Source organism: Hypanus sabinus, chromosome 7, assembly GCF_030144855.1.
Source record: "Hypanus sabinus isolate sHypSab1 chromosome 7, sHypSab1.hap1, whole genome shotgun sequence".
NCBI lineage: Eukaryota > Metazoa > Chordata > Chondrichthyes > Myliobatiformes > Dasyatidae > Hypanus > Hypanus sabinus.
The window spans coordinates 76,473,070-76,491,803 of record NC_082712.1 but is presented as its reverse complement, the minus strand read 5'-3'; the positions used below and the strand labels follow the sequence as shown (position 1 = coordinate 76,491,803).

The following is an 18,734-nucleotide window of genomic DNA, read 5'->3' as shown; positions in this document are numbered from 1 at the left end:
ATGGAGTACAATGTTGGTAAATGTCATGTCATCCACTTTGGAAGGGAAAATGGAAGAACAGATTATTATTTAAATGGTCAAAGATTGCAGCATGCTGTGGTGCAGAAGGACTTGGGAGTGCTTGCACATGAATCACAAAAGGTCAGTTTGGAGGTGCAGCAGGCTATCAAGAAGACGGATGGAACGTTGGCCTTCATTGCTAGAGTGATTGAATCTAAGAGCAGAGAGGTTATGCTGCAACTGTACAGGGTACTGGTGAGGCTGCATCTGGAATACTGTGTGCAGTTCTGGTCTGCTTACTTCAGAAAGGATATACTGGCTTTGGAGGCGGTGCAGAGGAAGTTCACCAGGTTGATTCCAGAGATGAGGGGGTTAGATGATGAAAGGTTGAGTCGCCTGGGACTGTACTCACTGGAATTCAGAAGTATGAAAGGAGATCTTGTAGAAAAATTTAAAATTATGAGAGGATAAGATAGAGACAGGAAAGTTATTTCCACTGATAGGCGAGGCTAGAACTAGGGGACATAGCCTCAGGATTCAGGAGAGTAGATTTAGGATGGAGATGAGGAGGAACTGCTTTTCCCAGTAATCTGGAATTGTCTGCCCAATGAAACAGTGGAGGCTACCTCAGTAAATACATTTAAGACAAGGTTAGATAGATTTTTGCATAGTAGGGAATTAAGGGCTATGAAGAAAAGGTAGGTAGCTGGAGATGAGTCTATGACCAGATCAGCCATGATCTTATTGAATGGCGGAGCCAGCTTGATGAGCCAGATGGCCTACTCCTGCTCCAATTTCTCGTTATGTTTGAAACAGGTCTGTCTGTTCTTTGCCCTTAACTGCCCATAACTAATAATTTCTTTGCCCATAACTGCAAATGACCCAAATCCTACTGCATCCTTTCATAATCCGCTACACACTCCACAGCATGACCAATCTTTGGATTATATGCAAACTTACTGACCCACCTATCCACTTCACCCAGGTCATTTATATCACAAACCCCTTACAGATCTCTGCAAACCTTCAGCCAAAATAAATCCCATCAAACACTACCTTCACTCTCCTATTGAGAAGTCAACTCTAACTCCAACTCAAACAACTCAAATTGTTGAACCAGTTTCCTTAAATCTTCATGATGAAGGCTACCACATGGATCCCACCTAAAGTCCATGCAGACAGCACTCAAGCCCTTCCATCTCAAAAATAAACACAGTTGAGATACTGTATGTCCCATGCAAGAAGGGTTAAAGTTAAAATATTTAAGGGGAACTTTTTTGCTCAGTTTGAATGGGGTATGAGTTACCAGTGGAAGTGGTTGCTGTGGATTCAATTGGAAAATTTAAAGAGAAGTTTGAATAGGTATATAGATGGGAGGGATAGAGAGCGCTACGGTCCAGGAGCAAGTCAATGGGACCATGAAGAATAACTGTTTGGCACAGACTAGATGGGCTAAGGGGCCTGTTTCTGTCCTGTACTTCACTATGACTTAAGTATTGGAATGAATGATTTTAGAAAACGTAACATCTATTGCCAACTATGATTTAAACTAGTGGTTGCCAACCCGTCGATTGTGATCGACTGGTCAATCTTTCAGACTTTCCCAGTAGATCCTAAAAAAAAAGAAAAATAAATACACAAATACTGCTAAGAGATTGCAGGGTTTTAGTTCCGTTCTTTCTGCCCAGTACACGTGTGTAGCTCACCTGCCACGCACTACACAATATACTTGTGGTCCCCAACCACTGGGCTGCGAGGAAACGATATGATTTGGCGATATTCCCTATCACGCCACGGATGAACTTGAACCCACGCGAGGTCATCAGTCGCCTAAACGCAGTGATACCCCTAGTGCCAGAGATCACTGGTTGGCCTCATGTGGCCGGTGAGAAGTGCCTTTGCTACTGGCCTGGAGCACAGACAGATGGGCGCTGTCTCTAAACCTGTTTAGCACACCGAAAATTCATGGGGAACCTGGTGCTAAAATATTCGCAGACGGCCTAATTCAGGCTCAGGGTTTCGTAAGTAGCAGAGCAGCTACCTCACTGCGATCTACTGAAAGTCATCCCTCGAGCCAAACTTTTGTCAGCCAATAGATCCTACAAGGGGGTCAGACGTGCGCCCTGTCACACTCCTTGCTTGGTCAGTCAGTCTCTCCGGACTGCAACAGCCGCAGCCCCACTACGGTGACCTCTGGCCCTTACCTTGTCCTCTCACCCCACCAATGACCAGCCACACCTGGCCAAGGCGTCTGGCGGCGGGCAGGTGGGAGGCTGGGGTTCACGCCTGGAGGCTGTCTAATGAGGCAATGAAGCCCTCAAAACTGCTTCGGTACCCCGAGTCCAAGCACCCTATACTTAGACAAACCCATTGAGTTTTTTTCAGTGGAAAAAATGTAGGCAAGCAGGACAGAAGATAAGTGCAGAGAGCCACGTAAACTAATTTTCGGAATAGACTGGACATAACCTTAACCTTACCAAGGCATATTATTGGAACTGCCTCAACCCCTTCTTCCACAGCTCATTCCATATACTTACCACCCTGTATATGAAAAAGTTGCCCCTCGGCTCCCTTTTAAAACTTTCCCCTCTATTCTTAAAGGCATGCCCCTCATGATTTATATAGCTCCAAGGCTCCAGTCAGAATAACACCTGCTCAAGCCAATCTTGAATCCAATCTACTGGGCCACAATGGGACCCATACATCTTAACCTCCTGGATCAGCCTATCATGACAGACCTTGTGAGATGCCTTACTACAGTCCATGCAGACAACATCCACCACAAATCACCAACCGTCTCTGTCACCTCAAAAAAAAAACTCAGTGAAGTTCATAAGACATGACCTATCCCACTCAGAGCCGAATAAGCCCATGTTTTTCGAAATGCAAGCAAATCCTAGCCTGCAAAGGATCTTTAATAGCTTTCTGAACACAGCTTTGGGTATCCCTAGGCTATAATTTCCTACTTTATTCATTGATTAAACAAATATTGTCAACTCCCCAATCATCCAAGACCCTTTCTGTGGATAGAAAGGATAGGTCCCAACAGTCTCTTTCTTGCCTCGCTCAATAACTTGGATAGACTCCTTCAAGTCCTGGGGCCTTACCAACTTGATATTTTCTTGAATACATTCAAAAACACCTTTTCCATGGTCTCAACATAACTTTGATTATTACCATGGCCTATACAGATCTAAATAATCCTCCACGTCATTCACACATCACTCAAAAACGTGCAAATCAATTTTAGACAATGAAGAAATAGAAAGAATGTTAACTCACAGTCAGCAAGGCATTTCTTTGCTTCATCATTAAATAACACAGCAGTGCCTGGTTTGTCAGGGTTGAAATGAGGATATCCATTTTTGAGCTGCTCTTCACTTAAGACATAATCTTTGAGTGCTCTGTAAAGTGCAGCACCTGTAAAAGTTTAAAGAGAATAGTCCAAACTGGGAGGCAATACAAATTATTTACAAGAGTTACTGCAGACATAAAACACTGATTCTATTTCTGTATTAGTATCTTTAAGCCAGACTTTTGTGCCTGGCATCCAGACTACTGCAAGATCTAGTCCATTAAAACAACAAGTTGTTCAGCTTTCAAAAAAAAACGTGAACTGTAATTACTTTGCCAATTCAACAAATGGTCACATTGAGCAACATGGCCAATTAATTCCTCTTGAAGGACACCTACCAAACTAAGCAATCCCGATTTCAACCACACTTGATAAACAAGAGATTGTTTCTGTAACAGGCAGCTGCTGCAAAGCAGAATCTAGTCAGTTGCTTCAAGCTAGGGCAAATGAAAATTTATATTTAAAAGTAGAACTGGGACAGAATTACATAAAACAGTGCATCAGCCAGAACATTATATGTTATATTTATATATACATACACAAATAAAAAATTAGTAGTACGAAAAGCAGGAAAAGAGGTAGAATTAATGGAATTGTTGTCCATCCAGAAATCTGATAGCAGTGGGAACAAAGCTGTCCCCGAAACGTTGCAGGTGTGTTCAGGCTCTTTCATCTCCTCCTGAACTGTGGCATGTCCAGGGTGATGGGGGTCCTTAGTGATGGAACCATCTTTTTGAGGTACTGCCTTTTGAAGGTGCCCTGAACACTGGGGAGTATAGTATCCATGATGGAGCTGACCAAGCTGACAATTTTTTGCAGCTTTTGCTGATCCTGTGAAGTCTCCCCCCCCCCCCCCCCATACAAGACAGTGATGCAACCAGTTAGAATGCTCTCCATTGCACATTTGTAGAAATTTGCAAGTGTCATTGGTGACATATCAAGTCTCCTCAGACTCCTAATGAAATATTGCCACTGCCATGCCTTCTTTGTAATTTCATCAATATACTGGGCACAGGATAGATTTTCAGAGGTGTTAACACCCAGAAACATCTTACCCTTTCCGCTGCTGATCCCTCACTGAGGACTGATGGTATCTTCCCTTGAATTCCCCTTCCAGAAGTTCACAATCAATTTGTTGGTCTTACTGAAATTTAGTGCAAGGTTGCTGTTGTGACACTACTCAACCAGCTGAGCTATCTCACTCGTGTAGACCCTCTCATCACCATCAGAAATTCTGCCAGCAATAGTTGTGTCACTGGCAAATTTATAGATGCCACTAGAGCAGTGGCTAACCACGTAGTTGAGGGTGCAATGAGATTAGAGCAGTGGGCCAAGCACACATCTCTGAGGTGCACCAGTATTGTCAACGAGGAGGGGGTATTATTTCCAACCCACACTGACTGTGCTCCCACTGATGAGGAAGTTAAAAATCCAGTTGCAGATGGAGGTACAGAGGCCTAGAATTTGGAGCTTGATTAGAATTGAGGATATGGTTGTAATCTATACACAGCAGCCTGACATGGGCATTGCTATTATCCACGTGATCCAAGGCCAAGTGGACAGAATGCATCTGCTGTAGCCCTATTGTGGCGATTAACAAATTACAGAAGCTTCACGTTCTTGCTTAGGCCAGAGTTGATCCAAGCCATGACCAATTTCTCAAAGCACTTAATCATAGTAAATATGAGAGCAACAGAGCAATAGGCTTGAGGTAGCTCACCCTGCTCTTCTTGGGCACTGGTAGCGAGGTCACCCTTTAAAAACAGGTGGGAACCTCTGATTGTAAACTGCCCTTGATGTTCCCACCAGTTGGTTAGCGCATTTCCAAGTACACTTCCGATGTCAGCCTCCAAAACAACAATCAAAGGGTCACCAAATGCTGCAGGGATTTGCACAGGTGTAGTTTTATTCTCCCTTTCAATGCATGCATAAAAGGCATTGAGCTCATCTGGAAGTGAAGTGTCACAGCCATGAAACAAAATCAGGTTTTGCATAAGTAGTAATAGCCTGGAAACTTTCCAGAGCTGACGTGCATCCATTTTCATCTAACCTCAATTGAATTTTTTTCCCCACTCCTAAAAAAGCCTTCTTCAGGTTGTACCGAACTTATATATTCTTAAATCACTAGTTCTAAATGCCGCAAACAAGCCCTCAGCAGACTACAATTTCCTGGTTCACTCATAGCTTTTGGTTTGGGTATGTCTGGTATGCTCTCAAAGGCACACAGTCATCCTGATTAAGTCAGTGACAATAGTGAGGTATTCAGATTCAAAGATGTATCTCTGAATATCGTTCTGTCCACAAACTCAAAGCAGTCCCATAAGCACTCCTCTGTCTCCCTTGACTATACCTTCTTGATCCTCACAACTGATGCTGCAGTCTTTAGTCTCTCTCTGCAAGCTGAGGGTAGAAGTACAGCCAGGTGATCTGAAATTCCACAGGGTGGGTGTAGGATGGCACAGTAAGTGCTCTTGTTGGTGTAATGGTGGCCCAGTGTGCGGTCTCTTCTGGTTCCATGTGATATATCAGTGGTAATTATTCAAAGTCCACTTCAGGCTGGCCTGGTTGAAATACCCACAATGATAGGAAAGACATCAGTGTTTCGTAACTGCTGATTCAGCTCCTCCAGGGCATGCCTGACATTGGCCTGTGGAGGAATATACACAGATACTAGGATGATGGTGGAAAACTCTCTCAGCTGATTAAAGTGGAAGACATTTGACCACTAGATATTCCAGGTCTGGTGAGCAGGACAGAGACAGAACCACCACACCTGTGGACCACAATGAGTTCATCATAAAGCATGCTCCACTTCCACTACCATTAAAAGACTTGTCGTCTTTGTAGAGAATTGTGAAACCATTGGTCTGCAGTACTTCATCCAAAATAGCAGGGGATAGCCATGCTCCTATGAAGCAAAGTACACAGCAGTCCCTGATGACACTCTGGTACCCTCTGAAGTATTCAGTTTTATTTTCCAGAGACTGCACATTCACTTGCAGCACAGGTGGGAGTGGGGCGCCGTGGGGTAGGGGTATGTCTGAACCTGGTAGTGCAAGTCCTGAGGCTCCTCTACCTCCTTCCTGAGGGCAGTAGTGAGAGGAGAACATGTCCTTATGGTGGGGGTCCCTGATGATGGATGCTGCTTTCTTGTGACAACATTACATGTAGATGTGCTCAAAGGTTGGGAGGGCTTTACTCATAATAGACTGGACCGTATCCACTACGCTTTGTAGGATTTTCCATTCAAAGGCATTGGTTTTTCCATACCAGGCTCTGATACAACCAGTCCATATATTCTCCACTACACATCTATAGAAGTTAGTCAGTTTTAAACACCATGCCAAACCTCCACAGACTCCCACTGCTGTGCTTTCTTTGTAACTGCATATACATGCTGGACCCAGGACAAGTCCACTGAAATAATAACACCAAAAAATTTAAAGCTGTCAACCTTATCCACCCCGGATCCTCCGATCAGGAATGGCTCAGGGACCCCTGGCTTCCTTCTCATGAAGTCAATAATTAAGTCTCTGACTCACTGAAATTGAGTTAAGAAGCTGTTGTTATGGCACCACTCAACCAGGTTTTCAATCTTCATCCTACATGCTGATTCATCACCACTTTTGATTTGGCCAATGACAGTGGTGTCATCAGCAAACTTGAATGTGACATTGGAGCTGTGCTTAGCCACACTGGAATAAGTATAAAGCATGTGGAGCAGGGGGCTAAACACACACCTGTGCTAATAGAAATTGTGGAGATGTTGTTGCCAATCTGAACTGACTAGAGGCTGCAAGTGAGGAAATCCAGGATTCAGTTGCACAATGAGATACTAAGGCCAAGCTTAGAGTTTATTGATTAGTTTTGAGGGGATGCTGAGCTGTAGTTGATAAAGAGCATCCTGATATATGCATCTTTGCTGTCCAGTTATTCCAATCTCCATTGAGTGGAGAGCCAATGTCATTTTCTATGGACCAGTTGCTCCCAGTAGGCAAATTGGGAGTAGATCCAAGTCACTCCTCAGGCAAGAGTTGATGTTTCATCAAACTCATAAAACACATAATCACTGTGGATGCAAGTACTACTCGGTGCTAGTTATTGAGGTAGGTTATCACGTTTTTCTTTGGCACCAGTATAATTGAAGCCTGTTTGAAGCAAGTTGGTACCACAGGCTGCCAGAGAGAGGTTAAAGGTCTCAGTGAACACTCCAGCCAGTTGATCACCACTTGCTCAGGGAGCCCATCTGGGCCAGTTGTTTTTTGTGGGTTCACCCTCAAGGCTGCTCACACATCCTCAGACTGAAATCACAGGATCTTCAGAAGTTGTGGGAGTTTGTGATGATTCCTCCATGTGAACACAGAAGGCATTGAGCTCATCTGGAAGGAAAGCCCCACTGCCATCTATGTCACTTGATTTAACTTTATAAGAGATGATAGCATTCAAGCCCTGTTATAATTGTCAAGCATCCTTCGTAGGTACAAGTTTAGTCCAGAATTGCCGCTTTGCCTGCGAGATGGCTTTCCAGAAATTGACCTCGACCTTTTGTAACTTCCTTGGATGCGCAATCTGCTGAGATCCAGATCAGAGGCATTCATGTTTCATCCAGGCCTTCTGAATGGGGAAGACTTCGAATTATTTTGTGGGGACACAATCATCGACAACTTTTTTAATAAAGTCCATTACAACCATGTATTCATTCAGGTGCACAGATGAGTCCTTGAACATGACCCAAGTGATCTGATTTTCTGAAATGTATGTAAGAGAAGGACAGCCAAGTGATCTGATTTTCTGAAATGTGGTCTAGGCTTAGAACAGTAAGCATTCCTTATTTTCAAGGAGAGTGTTCTAGTGTTTGGGGACCTCTGATGCTACAGGGTATATGCTGAAGATACTCAAGCAGGGTTTTCTTCAAATAATACAAAATATTCTGCAGATGCTGGGGTCAAAGCAACACGCATAACATGCTGGAGGAACTCAGCAGATTGGGCAGCATCCGTGGAAACGAACAGTCAACGTTTCGGGCCAAGACCCTTCATCAGGACTGAAGTGGGAGGGGGCAGGGGCCCTATAAAGAAGGTGGGAGGAGGGTGGGAAGGAAAAGGCTGGTAGATGCCAGGTGAAGGACCAGTAAGGGGGAAAGATCAAGGGGTGAGGGAGGGGATAGACAGGAAAGGCGAAGGATGAATGTAAGGGGAAAGCACTATGGGTAGTAGAAGGAGGCAGAACCATGAGGGAAGTGATAGGCAGCTGGAGGAGGGGGCAGAGTGGAACTGGGATGGGGGAAGGGAGGGGGAGGGAATTACCGGAAGTTGGAGAATTCAATGTTCATGCCAAGGGGCTGGAGACTACCCAGATGGTATACAAAGTGTTGCTCCTCCAACTTGAATTTGGCCTCATCATGGCAGTAGAGGAGGGCATGTATGGACATATCCGAATAGGAATGTGAAGCAGAGTTGAAGTGGGTGGCAACCGGGAGATCCTGTCTGTTGTGGCGGACGGAGCGGAGATGCTCCACGAAGTGGTCCCCCAATCTGTGTCGGGTCTCACCGGGAGGACCAGATGCAATAAGTGACCCCAACAGACTCACAAGTGAAGTGTTGTCTCACCTGGAAGGACTGCTTGGGGCCCTTAATGGTGTTAAGAGAGAAGATGTAGGGACAGGTGTAGCACTTACGCTTGCAGGGATAAGTGCCAGGTGGGAGATCTGTGGGGAGGGACGTGTGGACCAGTGAGTCATGGAGGGAATGATCCCTGTGGAAAGCAGAGAGGGGTAGAGAGGGAAAGATGTGCTTAGTGGTGGGGTCCAGTTGAAGGTGGCGGAAGTTGCGGAGGATAATGTGCTGGATCCGGAGGCAGGTGGGGTGATAGGTGAGGACAAGGGGAACTCTGTCCCTGTTGTGACAGGAGGATAGAGTGAGGGATAAAGTGCGGGAAATGGAGGAGATGCGGGTGAGAGCATCATTGATGACAGCAGAAGGGAAACCACGATCCTTAAAGAAAGAGGACATTTGGGATGTCCTGGAATGGAAAGCCTCATCCTGGGAGCAGATGCGGCAGAGATGGAGGAACTGGGAACAGAGAATAGCATTTTTGCATGTGGCAGGGTGGGAAGAGGTATAGTCGAGGTAGTTATGAGAGTCGGAGTTTATAGAAGATGTCAGCGGACAGTCTGTCTCCAGAGATGCAAATAGAGAGATTGAGAAAGGGGAGAGAAGTATCCAAGGTGGACCAAGTGAATTTGAGGGCTAGGTGGAAGTTAGAGGCAAAGTCGATGAAATTGACGAGCTCAGCAGGGGTGACGACTACATTGGTGTTGCTTCCTGCTTAGACAGGAATTACATGCTGCAGATTTCAGTGAAAACAATTCAAAAGTATATTTAAAAATACATTTAGAAGTATTACCTGTAGTCCTCAGAATGTCACCATGGTTCACCGGCATTATTTTAGAGTTCCCTCCCCCACCCCCCTTGATTCTACAGAATCCCAGTGAGTATTGGCCCGGAGCCATCCAGGAGCCCGGAGTCCTCTTTGGATGCAATTTCAGGAGAATGACCTTTCTGAAGCCAGCAGCAGTATCAGATAAAGGAAGTGTGAAGACAGTTAGGCTGATAGTGCCAGGAGGCTCAGTGGTGTAGAGAGGCATTTCTGTTGTCACAACAAGACTGAAAGAAGGTGGCACACCACTGGTCACCGATCTCCACGCAGAATATGACCCGTCTACAACCACTCTTTGCCTTCTGTGGGCAAGCCAGTTCTGGATCCACAAAGCAATGTCCCCTTGGATCCCATGCCTCCTTACTTTCTCAATAAGCCTTGCATGGGGTACCTTATCAAATGTCTTGCTGAAATCCATATACACTACATATACAGCTCTACATTCGTCAATGTGTTTAGTCACACCCTCAAAAAAAATCCATCAGGCTCGTAAGGCACAACCTGCCTTTGACAAAGCCATGCTGACTATTCCTAATGTTATGCCTCTCCAAATGCTCATAAATTCTGCCTCTCAAGATCTTCTCCATCAACTTACCAATCACTGAAGTAAGCCTCAGTGGTCTATAATTTCCTGGGCCATCTCTATTCCCTTTCTTGAATAAGGGAACAACATCTCCAGTCCTCTAGAACCTCTCCCGTTCCCATTGATGATGCAAAGATCATCACCAGAATCTCAGCAATCTCCTCCCTCACCTCCCACAGTAGCCTGGGGTACATCTCCTCCGGTCCCAATGACTTATCCAACTTGATGCTTTCCAAAAGTTCCAGCACATCCTCTTTCTTAATATCTGCATGCTCAAGCTTTTCAGTCCGCTGCAAGTCATCCCTACAATCGCCAAGATCCTTTTCTGTAGTGAATACTGAAGCAAAGTATTAAGTACCTCTGCAATCTCCTCTGGTTCCATTCATATTTTATTGGTCCTATTCTCTCACATCCTACCCTCTTGTTCTTCACATACTTGTAGAATGTGTTGGGGGTTTTCATTAATCTTGTCCACCAAGGCCTTCTCATGGCCCCTTCTGACTCTTAATTTCTTTCTTAAGCTCCTTCCTGCTAGCTCTATAATCTTCTAAATCTCTATCATTACCTAGTTTTTTGAACCTTTCGTAGGCTTTTCTTTTGGACTAGATTTGCAACACCACGGGTCCTGTACCCTACCATCCTTTTCCCTCTGTCGTTGGAACGCATCTATGCGGAACACCATGCAAATATCTCTTGAACATTTGTCACATTTCTGCCGTGCATCTCCCTAAGAACATCTGTTCCCAATTTATGCCTCCGAGATCTTGCCTGAGAGCTTCATGTTTCCCCTTACTCCAATTATACGCTTTTCTAACTTGTCTGTTCCTATCCCTCTCTAATGCTATGGTAAAGGAAATAGAATTGTGATCACCATCTCCAAAATGCTCTCACTGAGAGATCAGGCATCTGACCACACTCATTTCTCAATACCAGATCAAGTACAGCTTCCTATATAGATACCAATGACAGGGCAAAAGCTGGGGTGAAGCCCTTGTAAAATTATGTCAGAAGGCTAGGCAGAAATGTAAATTGTAATTCCATCTGTTGTAATCTCAGGATTATGACATGTACCACATTAGAGAAGTGTGAAATAGATGAGCAGTGGAGTTCCATAAATAGCCAAGGAGCAGTGCAGGAGGGACAGCTTCAGATTTGTAGATCATTGGGCTCTCCTCCAGAGCAAGTCGGATCAGCACAAACAGGACAGTTTACATCAGGACTGCAGCAGAACTAATATCTTCAAGGTTTGCTAGTGCTACTTAGTACAGTTTATCATGGCAGGGTGATAAGTCACAGCAGCAAAGCAATATGTGGTAGTATTGAGGACAAGTAAGATGGCATGGCAAGTAAGATTGAAAGGAAGGACAGCAAGAGACAGGCTATTAAACACTGCAGGAATGATGGGCTGAAACGTGTTTATCTCAGCACAGAATCATGGATGAGGTGGAACTTGGAGCCTTGATCAGTACAGGTGAAATATGATATTCTTGCATTACAGACTCTTGGTTTTCTGAAGGACGGGACAGGAAGATTAATGTTCTTGGGTTTCATTGTTTTAAATGTGATGGGTTGAGGGAGGGGTTGCAGTACTGACAAAATAGAATGTCACACCAGTATTCAGAAAGGACACACTTAAGGGCTCATCCTTAGAGGCAATCTGGGCGGATCTGAGAAATTGAAAAGGTACAATGACACTGATGGAATGTTGCAATAGGATAACCAACAGTCATTGGGAGGTGGAGAAACACAGACACAGACGATGGAAGTGTGTTCCAAACAATGTTTTCATAGCAGCGGACTTAACTTTTCCAGTACTGACTGGAACTTAATAGAGCATAAAACATTAGGCCCTTCAACCCATGTTGTGCTGACCTTTTCACCCAAGATCAATCTAACTCTTCAATCCTACATATTCCTTCATTTTTCTGTCACCCATGTGCCCATCTAAATTTTCTTAAAAGCCTCTAATGTATCTTCCAAGCATTCCACACACTCACTATTCTGTAAAAAAAAATTACTTTTCACATCTCCCCATACTTTGCCCAATCACCTTAAAATTATGATCCCTGGTATTAGCCATTTGTCTTGGGGAATAAATCTCTGGTAATCTTATCTATGCCTCTTACCATCTATACACTTCTATCAGTATCCCTCATCTTCCTTCACTGAAAAGGTAAAACCCTTGTTCACTCAACCCATCCTCATCAGGGATGATCATCTCTGATCCAAGTGACATTCTTATAAATTTCCTCTGCATCGTCTCTAAAGTTTCCACGTCATTCTTATAATGAGGAAACCAGAACTGACCACAATATTCTAATGTGGTCTAACCAGGGTTTTACAGCTGCAACATTACCTTGCAGCTCATGAAATCAATCCCCCAGCTAATGAAATCTAACAGATCATATGCATTCTTAAACACTCATTTACTTGCACTAGAACTTTGAGGGATATATGGACGTGGACCCCAAAAATACCTGTGTTCTGCCTTCAAGTATGACCTTCCAAAGTGTGTTACTTCACACATCTCCGGGCTGAACGCCATCTATCACTTCTCAGCATAGCTCTGCGTGCTCTCAATGTCTTGCCATTACCTATGACAACCTTCTTCACTATCCTTTGTGTCATCGTCAAACCATCCTTCCATTTCCTCACTCAAGTCATATACATATATACATACATATTTTGTATTTATTTATATACACATAGGATATGCTCCATCTACAACCACCCTCTGCCTTCTATGGGCAAGCCAATTCTGAATGCACATCGCCAGGTTTCCCTGGATCCCATGCCTCCTGACTTTCTGTATGAGCCTACAATAGGGAACCTTACCAAGCACTAAAACCCATATTCACCACATCCACTACTTTATTTTCAGTAGGCACCGTGTTCAAATTATCAGGTTTCTGAGGCATGACCTGCCCCTCACAAAGCCATGCTGACGATCCCTAATCAGACTATGCTCTTCAAAATTCCATCAATCCTATCTCTAAGAATATTCTCTAATAATTTGCCCACTACTGAAATAAAACTCACTCGTCTACAATTCCCACAGATATCCCTACTCCCTTTCTTGAACAAGAGAATAATATTCGTCATCCTTCCTGCTTTCTCTTAACAGGATCTTCCACATTTTGTCAACCGTGGTTCTTTCACCCCACCATGCTTTCCAGATCTTAATGGGAGAAACAATCCAGAACCCCATTCACATGATCCCAAAACAATGTCCACATCCCAGTGTGCATTTCCCAGAGTACATCCATTCCCAGTTTCTGCTCCCAAGTTTCTGCCAAATATCATCTACTCCCCATCTTGTCAAAGGCCAAGGTAAAGTTCAGGAAGTTGAGCACACTCTGAAATGCTCACCCACCAAGAGATCTGAACACCTGACCCATTTATTGCCCAGCACCTGGTCCAGTCCACTATGGCCAACCTCTCAATACAAAAGGCGTAGATCCGATGGTACATCTTCAGCGTATCCATGAAGTGTTCTTGAAACAGTATGTGGAGAATGAAACTAGAAAATAAAACATACTGGACATGGTTTGGGAAATGAGCTGTGCCAGACTTGATAGTGCGTGAACATGGAGAATAGTGACCACAACTATTGCCTTAAGATAATCATGACTAGGGATAAAAATTTGATCTTGCTGGGGACACTACATTGGGGAGAGGATGAATTACAATAAGACAAGACAGGAGCTAAGAGATGTTGAGTGAGAGCAGCCGATTGTTGGACAAATTCATCTCCAACATGTCAAAGTTGTCTAAAGACTAGCTAATTGGAGAGGTTCTAATTTTTTTTCAGGAAGGAAAGGGAAGTATACACAACATTTAGGAAGTTAAATCAAACTGGATCTTTGTGGGAAATGCTCAGACAGGCAATTAGGATGGCCAAAAGGAGCAATAAGTGTCCTTGGCAAGTAGGATCAAAGGAATTCCCAGTTCATTTTATACTAAAATAATGAAAAAAAGTAGAAATAAGGACAGGACAAGTCCAGTCAAGCATAAAGGAAAGACATCCTTCTTGAAGTCAGAACGAGACACTGAGGTACCAAATACTTTGGTATTTACCGTGGAGAAAGATTTGGAGAATAGTGACGGCAGAGTGGATGTGCCAATGTGCTGGAAAATTTGAGATTAAAGAGGCTGTGCTGAATCTTCTGAAGAGCATCAAGGTGAAAAGGTCCCAGGCCCAGATGGGATACAGGGCCTATAAAAAGTATTCAACCACCCTCTCCTCCTCCCCCCTTTGGAAGTTATGTTTTATTGTTTTACAAGATTGAATAACAGTGGATTTAGTTTGGCTTTTCTGGTGAGGAAGGCAAATAGAATGCCAAAATTCATTTTGAGAAAACAAGAATATAAAAACACAGACGTAATATGAGACTTTATAAAGCACTAATGAGGCCTCACAGAGTACTGTGAGCAGTTTTGGGCCCCTTTTGAAAAGATGTGCTGACTTTGGAGAGGGTTCAAAGGAGGTTCACGGGAGTGAAAGGTTTGTCATGTGAGGAGCACATGATGTCTCTGGGACTGTATTCACTAAACTTAGAAGAATGAGGGGATCTTATTGAAATGTACTAAATGTTGAAAGGCCTATAAAGAGTGAATATGGAGAGGATGTTTCCTATAATAGACAAGTTTAAAATGAGAGGGCACGAACTCAAAAGAGGGGATGTCCATTTAGAATGGAGAAGACAGTGGGTGGTGAATCTGTGGAATTCACTGTCATAGGCAGCTGTGGAAGCTAGTTCATTGGGTGTATTTCAAGCAGAGGCTGATAGGTTCCTGACAAGTCAGGGTGTGAAAGGTGTGAAAGGCAGGAAAATGGGGTTGAGGGGAAAATGGATCAGTCATGAACAAATGGCGGAGCAGACTTGATGGGCTGAAAGGTCTATTATTATACTCTGTCTTACAGCCTGGTATTTCCCTCCAACCAGACATGGTGCACTCACCTTCTAAAATTGTTCCCGAAGACGGTCTATTCCTTTTCACAGAGTGCTGACCTTGAAACAAACCCAAATCCAATTAGACAAATACAGACGTCATCAATGTTTCCTCACTGTGGTAGTTACGTTTTTGTGAGTAGCTATTTCATGGTGACCCCAAAAATAGAATAAATAAAAATAAGGACTTCATGGAACTGAACCAAGCAGATTCTCTTCAATAAATTACTACAATAATACACATTCTGTAGTACTAGATTGCCAAGTGTCAGCTTTCAAATATAAAGCTACAATTTTACAGCCAATAGGATCGAATATTGGTAATACTGGTAGCATTTACTCTAATGTTTAAAAAAGGAGCTTGGACCACATTGCTGACACATGACAAAGTATTACTGAAAGGAACAATGAGCACATTCCCTTCAACGGTTATCAGCGCTCATACACCCATAAGTTTCATTTCCGAGCCCTTGCTGTGGAGACATACCATAGGAAAGGACGGATTCATGATTTGGAACATTGCGAAGCATCTTCAAAGTGTGCACAGCTATATTCAGATACATGAACCTGCCTGTGCTGTGGTCAAAGATGGTCTTTTCCTCAGACACGGCCTGAAATCAGTAAGCCAAAGAATGACAATCAACAAAAGTTGGTTAATTTGTTGTAGCATATTGCAGCCGATAGCCAAAGCAACTGTACTGTGAAGACACTGAAGTACCAGCAATGCCAATCAGATAGCATTAGGCTCAGCACCAGGAAACAGGCCCTCCCACCCAACTCACCTGTACTGACCATCAAGCAAACATCTAAACTAATAACTAATGCTATACTTTCTCCCCACATTCCATCAACCCTTCCCTATACTAGGGAGAAGTTAATGTTGTCAATTAACTTACTAGCCCATGGTTGGCATGTGAAAGAAGTGGTGCACCCAGAAGCCTACAGTCACAGGGAAAACATGCAAATTCAATATAAGTAGCACCCAAGATTAGGATCTCTGCAGCTATGATGCAGCAATGATAGTAATTCAACCGCCCAACAAATTTACTTAAGACAACATGGACATCACAAGCAATGTCTACGTTTATCCTAATTGGTATTTAAGCTCTACCAAATTTACAAACAGAATAAAAATTGAAAATGCCAAAAGCATGCAGTAGGTCCAGGAAAATCTGCAGAGAGAAACAGGCAACAGAACTGACAAAGTCTTCAATTAGAAAAGTAAACCCTTTCGTCTCTCCACAGATGCTTCTCAACCTGCTAAGAAGCCATTTCCAACCATTTTTGCTTTTCATTTAACAAACAGAATTATGTAGTTTCACCTCAACTTCCATAAGAGAGGATTTACCACCTGCATAAAGGTAACAGGGACACCCAGATTTTGCCCTTGCACATATAGTCCACAAAACTATTAGTACTGAGGTACACAAGTACCTTAAAAGATAATTTTACCTGCATGTTCAGGTCATAAGATCCAACAATAGCCTTTATAAATTGTCTGTTGACTGAAGCATCAACAGATATAAAGTCCACTCTTTTTAAATGCTGAGCGACCTACTGAATATTGCTGGTTTTTGGTTTTATTTCAAGTAACAGTGATGTACCATCAATAACTCTCTGAGACGTGAGGCGAGATATTGGCTTTAATTGACTGGAAGAAAAAACAAGCAGCAATTGACCACCATGCTGCATCCTGGAGACTGAGGACAGGGCTCAGACCTCAATCGCCTTTATACCGGGGTCTGTGGGAGGAGCCACGGTCAGTGGGAGGGGCCACAGGAGCAGTCAGCGGGGGAGCGTGCCCAGACAGGTATATGTAGTTCACCACAAACAGAATCTGCAGTTTTGCTTTTAAACAGAGGCTCTGTGGTCACTAAGCACTTTCTTATAAATCCCAAAGATGTGTTGAACCAATTCATTCTGGGGGAAGGGGACATTTCAGGTTATTCAAAAAGGTAAATTCAATAATAAGCTGAATTCTGAAAACTCCCATTTCCATACTAACCTTACTGACTGCTTCCTGACGAGATGAAGAGGTCTTCAGAAACTCTTCAATAAAGAAGCCAAGGTATCGCTTGCGGATATTTTTGGAGACTTTCGGACCCCGCTTTGCATTTTTTCTCTATGAAAGAGAGAACTACCTTGAGCACAGAACTGAATAAATGTTCAAGGAAAACAGATCGGTCTGCATACCTGTGTATCTGGGACTGGTGCAGCCGGACCCAGTAAAGTGTCACGTTCAGCTTTTGATGCACCATCCAAGGTCTTTCCCGTCAGTGGCACATTACCTCCAGAGTTACAAGAAGTGCCTGGGACCTTCCTGAACGAATCCCTGAAAACTGAAGGACTCAGAGTTAATGATAAATGTTAAGAAGTACTAATCTTCAATGACAGATTTAAACCAGAGAGGAAAGGGAATGGAAACCACAGCTTCAGGGCAAGAAGCAGCAGGGTTTGGGATCACAAATAAGAGTGGAAGGACAGCTACAAATGGGATACTAAACAGGCTAGGACTGATCAGCTAAGATATTTATTTTGATGCAAGTAGTGTTATGGATAATGAGGATGAACTTGGAGCATAGATTAGTCTATGGAATTTAAATGTTGGATAGTTAGATACATGAGGTTGGCATGTGGCCAAGCGGTTAAGGCATTGGTCTAGTGATTTGAAGGTCACTAGCTCAAGCCTCAGCTAAGGCAGCGTGTTGTGTCCTTGAGCAAGGCACTTAACCATACATTGCTCTGCAATGACACCGGTGCCAAACTGTATCTGCCCTTGCCCTTCCCTTGGACAACATCAGTGGCATGGAGAGGAGAGACTTGCAGCATGGGCAACTGCCCGTCTCCCATACAACCCTGCCCAGGCCTGCGCCCTGGAAACTTCCCAATGCGCAAATCTATGGTCTTTCGAGACTAACAGATGCCTATTAGTTGCATGAGGGACAAAAGTGGCTGCTCTAATTTCCTGCTTTTTTTTGCTTGAGACATGATAGAAAAGTGGGGTGGGGAGGTAAAAGAGGTGGAAGGGTTGCACCACAGAAAAGGGAAAAGTCACAGCCATGCTCAGAAAGGACACAGTGCTGGGCAACCTGGGTGCAGCTCAGAAATAGGAGCCATTCCACTGATGGGATGAGATTACAGGATACTAGCCACCAAGAGATGGTGGAATGGACATTGCAAACAGAGTATGCAAAGATGCAGGAATAACAGGTGGGTAACTTTAGCTTCTCTGCTAATGACTGGAACTTCCTTGATATAAATGGCTTAAATGGGGCAAGACTCATTTCGTACATCCAAGAGGGGTTCTTCAAAACAGTATGTGGAGAGTCCAACAAGTGAAGAAAACAAACTGGACCTGGTTCTGGGAAATGTACCAGGCCGTAAATGATATTGGGTCAGGATTTTG

At 43.7% G+C, this 18,734-nt stretch overlaps 1 protein-coding gene across 1 annotated transcript in view; it reads right to left on the bottom strand.

Annotated features, from left to right (window-relative positions):
• LOC132397478 (RNA exonuclease 1 homolog) overlaps positions 1-18,734 on the bottom strand; it is a 71,982-nt gene that overhangs the window by 29,182 nt on the left and 24,066 nt on the right. Inside the window, exons 5-9 of the mRNA XM_059976308.1 lie at positions 17,522-17,667; positions 17,334-17,450; positions 15,816-15,939; positions 15,338-15,388; positions 3,283-3,420 (exon numbers count right to left, since the gene is read on the bottom strand). Coding sequence (XP_059832291.1) covers positions 3,283-3,420; positions 15,338-15,388; positions 15,816-15,939; positions 17,334-17,450; positions 17,522-17,667 — 576 coding nt within the window. The remainder of the gene's footprint in view (positions 1-3,282; positions 3,421-15,337; positions 15,389-15,815; positions 15,940-17,333; positions 17,451-17,521; positions 17,668-18,734) is intronic.